General features: G+C 39.9%; 1 protein-coding gene across 1 annotated transcript in view; it reads left to right on the forward strand.

Moving 5' to 3' along the window:
• The window catches only part of Mad2l1 (mitotic arrest deficient 2 like 1), a 32,364-nt gene extending 26,308 nt beyond the window's left edge, over positions 1-6,056 (forward strand). Inside the window, exons 2-6 of the mRNA XM_004644257.2 lie at positions 15-304; positions 593-739; positions 3,080-3,200; positions 4,537-4,640; positions 5,299-6,056. Coding sequence (XP_004644314.1) covers positions 15-304; positions 593-739; positions 3,080-3,200; positions 4,537-4,640; positions 5,299-5,471 — 835 coding nt within the window. The 3' untranslated portion in view covers positions 5,472-6,056. The remainder of the gene's footprint in view (positions 1-14; positions 305-592; positions 740-3,079; positions 3,201-4,536; positions 4,641-5,298) is intronic.
• Positions 6,057-6,482: the final 426 nt, after the last annotated feature.

A 6,482-nucleotide genomic window follows, 5' to 3' on the forward strand; every position in this document is an offset into this window, starting at 1 on the left:
GGCCCTGGTCCCAGACCCCGGGCTCGAGCCCCCCACTGCAGCCACTGGGGCGCGGGGGCGGGGGGTGCTGAGGCGGGGCCCCCCGCCGCCTCGCTGCGCAGGGCGCTAGGCCTCCGTAGCCTCGTTGTTCCACTGCTTTCCCGGGACCTCCCCCCCTCCGAGTGCGCGCGGCGCGGAGGGGCAGGCGCGGCCTGCGTCGGGTCCAGACCCCGCCCTCTGCCGGAATGTGCGGAGCCTTACCGCGCCCGGCCGCCGCACCCTCCGGCCGAACCTGTGCTGGAGAAGAGGAAAAGAGGGGGGAGAGGCTGGGGCGTCAGACCCGACTGATGCTAATCAGGATGCAGCTGCCGGTTTGGACACCCTCTGACGCCTTAAACTAAATTTGAACTTCCATTACAGCGAGGTGAAATGAGCAATCTCATGTTAAAGCAGTTTGACAGTTTTCTTTTCTTGCAGCATTAAGTGCATAGGTTTCTTGGAAGCAAGATTGTATGGTTTTATGGTGCCACTTTGTGCCCATTCTGCTTTCAGTAAGAACTGTAAATCTTTTCTTAGTCATTTAACTGCTTTTGCTTTTCTTTTTTGCTTTTAGCGTTTGGCATCAACAGCATTTTATATCAGCGCGGTATATATCCATCGGAAACTTTTACTCGAGTGCAGAAATACGGACTCACCTTGCTTGTAACCACTGATCCTGAGCTTATAAAATACCTAAATAATGTGGTGGAACAACTAAAAGGTACTGAACCGTTAAAATTTCGAGTTTTACAGATTTTCTCGGGTCCACATTTCACATTTTTTTTTTAAACCTCGATTGGCCACTTACATAATAGTATATTTTAAAAATACTATCTTAAGTATAGTGATTTTAATTTAGGAGAAAGCAGTTAATATATAAAAGAAAGCCTACCTGTTTCCACTACATTTTAAGTGGGTTGAATATTTTATGTTAGGAATCTCACATGGCTTAGCAAACAGTCACCATCATCTCGCTTAGAAATGGCTTTTGCAGTTAATGTGTCCAGAAGAAACAGGTTGGACTTTCACATATTTATGACAGTGTTCCATGACAAGGTATGTTGTTAACTTGATTTATTTTCTGTAACTGGAATCTGAAAGTCACCTTTAGATTAAGATCAGGGAAACTTCAGCTCCTGAGGATCATTGATGTCTGAATGTCAGGTTGAACCCTCTATGAGGATGTGGAGATAGATCACCATTCTCAGGTGCAAACAAGCACTTGGCAGGAATAGCCTACTTTCTCAGAGTTGTGTTTAAATGGTAATCAGAGTGCGGTCACCCATAGGGCTGCACCCAGATCATTTGACATGGGACTTGCTGGCAGCTGCTGGTTCTACACCTGTCTTTTTAAAATTTTTAAAACTTTTTTATTTTTAGGGAAAGGTCTATGCATGTTAAGGGTCTCACTCCTAGATTGGACTCATAAGAGCTGGGATTACAGGCGTGTGCCACCATGCCCAGTCTCAATCAGCTGTCTCAGCATGCCCAGGGAGTGGGGTCAGCACTCCGGCCTGGGGATGGAAACGGACCCAAGTCTGCTTACAGGCGCTTTACTCCACTGAGCTATTTAGCCAACCCTCTACACCCATCTTAATCTGATGGAGAAGGAAGATTTGCCCAAGGTGCTAGTTGTGTTTAGTGACATTTCACTTCATGTGTGTCTAGATCTTATTTAACTTCTTTTTATTTTAGTTAAAATAGAAGAATTGTTCTCCCTTAGAAACCTAAAAGCCAAGGCTGGGGAAAAAGTTCAGCAGTCTAAGCGCCTGCCTGGCAAACACAAGGACCCGAGTTCGATCCTCCTTACCAAATGCTGTGTTGTCCATGCAATCCCATGCTTGCTATGCAGGCCATCAAAGCCAGGCGTGGTGGCACATGACTGTAATCCCCGCACTGGGAGGCTGAGACGAGACTCACAATGAGATAAGCTGCATAGTGAGACCCTGTACCAAATAAATAAATCTTTTTTTCAAAAATGAAACTTGTAAGCCACCCCTAAGTCATTCTAGTTCCTTATTCCCATGATTTACCTCAGGACTTTTTGACATTTTAATATGTCATGTATTGTCATGTCTTCTGTGCCACCTCTACCATTGAATTCTCTGTGTTCACCTCTTGCTTGAATTACTAACTGGTGCCTTTAGATTCCCTTTTTTACGCTCCCATCCAATTTTCACGTTATAACCAAAATCATTGTTCTGAAATACAAGCCTAATTACATCATACTCTGCTTCAAACACAGTAATAGCTTGTTAGGCTTTTAAATTTTATTTTATTTATTTTTTGTTGTTCATATAGGGTCTTGCTGCACAGTTAGACTCGTAGTGATCCTCCTATCTCAGCCTCCCTTTATGCTGGAATTATGGTCCTGGCACAGCATGCCTGGGGCTCGGGGCTGGCAGGACGTGCAGTACCAGAGATCAAACTCGGGATCTTGAACATGCCAGGCAGACGCTTATGCCTCTGAGCTATCTTCCCAGCCCCTCTTAGGTTTTTAAAGTATACTTTCTTTAGTTTGACCCACATTGCTTTGGGTCAGATGGCCCCCATTTTGATGAAATTACCCTAACTCATTCTCTGTGTGTTCATTGCACTTGTACTGACCCATGTTGAGTCCTCTGTTCACATTCTCATCCTTTTTGATTATTGAAAGACTACTTTATTTTTGGCATTTGATGCCATAAATCTTTAAAGCCCAATGCAGTCTTGCTTTCATCTGCCTGAATCACATTTTTCTGTCATTTTGTCACCTGACTTTCAAATCACATACAGCAGTTAGAACTTCAGTTTGTTAGTGTGATGCTTAGATTGGTACCTATCTGCTGTGCCATTAACGTGGAAGTACCCTAGGTTCACGACTGTTGTCAGCACCTGCTATTACATCACTGACAATACTGAGAATTTAGAAACAAGTTAGCCAGTTGATATGGCAGTTGCCTGACATGCAAGAGGAGATGTGCAATAGCCAGAGTAGGAATTTGCTGAGGATGGGAACTGGGATCTGAGAAGAGATTGGCTTGGTAATGCAACTGTACAATTGCATTGTTATCTGTTGCAGATTGGCTGTACAAGTGTTCAGTTCAGAAACTTGTGGTTGTCATCTCAAATATTGAAAGTGGTGAAGTCCTTGAAAGATGGCAGTTTGATATTGAATGTGACAAAACTGCAAAAGATGATAGGTAAGTACTGTTGAAAATATTCCCACTTGAGGTTTTTCTTTTTCAGAACTCTTTATTGCTTCACGACTTCTAAGTTTTTGAAATAGTTTCCTATGTAGCTTTGTTTCTAATGTGAGTTTTCTTCAGTTACCTGTGGAAAAATCCTGGCCATACAAGTACGTCATTACTTTGTATGGTTAGGGTATGTTTAACATAATTGCCTGCAGTTGTAATCAGTGAAATTTGAACCTGAAGATTTATGGTGATGTATGTAAAAGTATACATTTAGATATACTGGATGGGCCATTTAATCAGTTGTCCAAAGGTACTTTCAACTATAAGCAATGATCCTAGGTCGTGTTCCACTTAAATTGTAGCTTTCCTGTACTTCAGTGATTCCATGAACTGCCCAAGACAGTTTATAAACTTGTGAAGATTCTATATTCCTTAGATGGGAACTGCCCATCATAATGTAATGTTTAGTGTTGTTCTGGGCATGCTTTCCTGTAAACTCAAAACCCTTTCTTATAATTAAATATAGCTTGCTTTGTAAGTTTTTCATGTGCTTTATTTTATTTTGTTATATTCTTTAGGGAAGGGTCTACAGGGTATTCAGGGTCTCACTACTAGATTGGACTCGTAGTGATCTGCCTTTTACAGCCTTGCAAGAGCTGGGATTACAGGCGTGTGCCACCACGCCCAGTCTCAATTGCTGTCTCAGTGTGCCCTGGGGCGGGACCAGCGCAGCAGGCCTAGGGATTGAACCCCGCCCCTGTGCCTGCTTGCAAGTGCTTTAATCCGCTGAGCTATTTGGCCCACCTGAGTTAGAAATACTTTAGCTTATAAAATAATGTTGTATAAGTTAATGTTTTGTTTGAGCCTATAGGAAATCAGATATTCAGATATTACTAAAAATGCCAGAAGCATTATTACCAATTAAATATTTTAGATGCTAATTTTTAAGAGATATTGAAGTTTTCCCAAATTATTGGGCACATACGTAATCCATGCACTTGGGAGGCTGAGGCAGAAAGATTGCCAAGAGGTCAAGATCAGCCTGAACTATGGAGGAAGTCCAGGCCAGCATCAACTGTATAACAAGGCCCTGTCTCAAAGGCTAGCTAATTAAGTAGCTGGCAAATTTGCTAATCATCTCACAATAAGTGATCTGAAACTAAATTCAGCCCAAAAGATAATTAGCGAAATAATAAAGGATGTATTACGTTTATGAACATATAGGTCCTTAGGATATTTCTTACTCATTTACTTTTTTAAAATCTCTTTAAACCTGTGATTTAAATAACTTACTAAAACCTAAAATGAATTAACTGGGTTTTTTTGTTGTTTTCTTGCTTAGTGCACCCAGAGAAAAGTCTCAGAAAGCAATCCAAGATGAAATTCGTTCTGTGATTAGGCAGATCACGGCCACGGTGACTTTTCTTCCATTACTCGAAGTTGCTTGTAAGTATTCTGTAGCTTCTGTGACTTAAACGTACTGGAGAAAAGACTGAAGTACTGCTTTAAAAATTATCCCTTTTTATTATTTCTTAATCATTAGTGAAATATAGTGAGGATAAAACATAAAGCAAAATATTGTGTAGTCTAGAAAACTTGGGAATAGTGGAAAGTAAAGAAAAAGTATTGCATAACACCCCCATTAAACATTTTCATGTACTGCAGTTCCTTTCGCTACTTGATTTTCTTTCACTACTTTTATTTTATATAATACAACTATAAATATGCCCTTCTTTTCTATCTGAATTACTCCATTTATCAAGTATTTGCCAGATGCCTACTAGGTGCCAAGCCCTATTGTGGGGGTTGGAATACAGCACTGACAGAAGTAAGGTGTCAGCTTTCTGGTGGCTTGTATTTATATTTTCTCATGTGATAATCCATTATTTTATTCTTAATACTGTCTATCACAAAGCCTTGGGCATTTTGTAAGCTAAGATAGAAGAGTAAAATATTGCCTGAACTGAAATTTCCATTGAGAAAAACAGATTAGTAATTAGAAACCAGGTGAAAGCATCTTTTCTAACAATAAATGGTTCAACATGAGAGAAGTTGAGAGGTTGGTTCACTTCAAAGCATTTTAATGATCTTTCCCCCAATTTAGGTTCATTTGACCTCCTGATTTATACAGACAAAGATTTGGTTGTACCTGAAAAATGGGAAGAGTCGGGACCACAGTTCATTACCAATTCTGAGGAAGTCAGGCTCCGTTCATTTACTACCACAATCCACAAAGTGAACAGCATGGTGGCCTACAAAATTCCCGTCAATGACTGAGAATGAGACTAGGAAAGGAACGTGGTGGAAAACATTCTTGAGGTGGCTTTCCTGAATCAAAGTCAACTGGAGTTGGTGACTTACTTTTTTGGTTACTTTTTAAATGGCAAAACCCAACATACTTTAATGAACTGTGCATAACTGTTCCATGTTTGGAGTGCCTGCTTGACTTATAGGCCAACATAATGAGCGTGTTGCACGTTGTGCACAAGGAGCCAGCGGGATTCACGAACATGGCAGTGGCAATTGCCCTGAAGGCAGTGGTTGTAGATGGAAAGTCTTTTGCTATAAAGCTACTTTGCTAACTCATTTGGTCAAATGTGTAAGCTGGATAGGAGATACTTGTATATAAAACAGGCAAAGTGAAAATTTAGAACTTCAGTTTAGATCCTGAAAGTAATGAAATGTTGCTTTAGTGGGTCTCTTTGTCAGTTTATTGTGTAGTTCCAATATTGAAAAATTTTGTATTGTTTGACTTTAATTTATGTAACCTATAAAGCAATGGATGTTTGTGTTGTTCACTTCCCATAATACAGAACTCTTAAATTTTTAAAATGTTTTCTTAAAAATCAAGCTTTAAATGATGACGAAATAAAGTTATATCTTATAGTTTGTCTTAAAATATTTCGATATTTGTGCGGTATTAACAGATTAATGGTAGAATGCATTCAGTAAAGCAGTGGATTTCTTATGCCAACTGGGCTTTAGAGCCTGTAGCTTATATACAAAGTTAAAGAGTTATGAAGTACTTTAAATGTACTGGGTAAATTTAGATTATGCTTTCTTTCATCTCAGAACAATAGACATAAACATTGTAGAGCTGCGAAAGTCCTTTGCTATTTAGTTCGTTTTAGCAAATGTTGGGTTGTAGTATCTTTCTGTATTCTTAGATTTACTGTCAGCCAAATTTTCCTTACGTAAATACCATGCTTATTTTCTTTGTCTCTATTAATACTCTTATCAGTATATTCTTTTTACTAAATTCTCTCCTATTCCAAGGTCATTTTAAGA

The sequence above is a fragment of the Octodon degus genome, unplaced genomic scaffold, assembly GCF_000260255.1.
Source record: "Octodon degus isolate 3935 unplaced genomic scaffold, OctDeg1.0 scaffold00196, whole genome shotgun sequence".
In the NCBI taxonomy this organism is placed as follows: Eukaryota; Metazoa; Chordata; class Mammalia; order Rodentia; family Octodontidae; genus Octodon; species Octodon degus.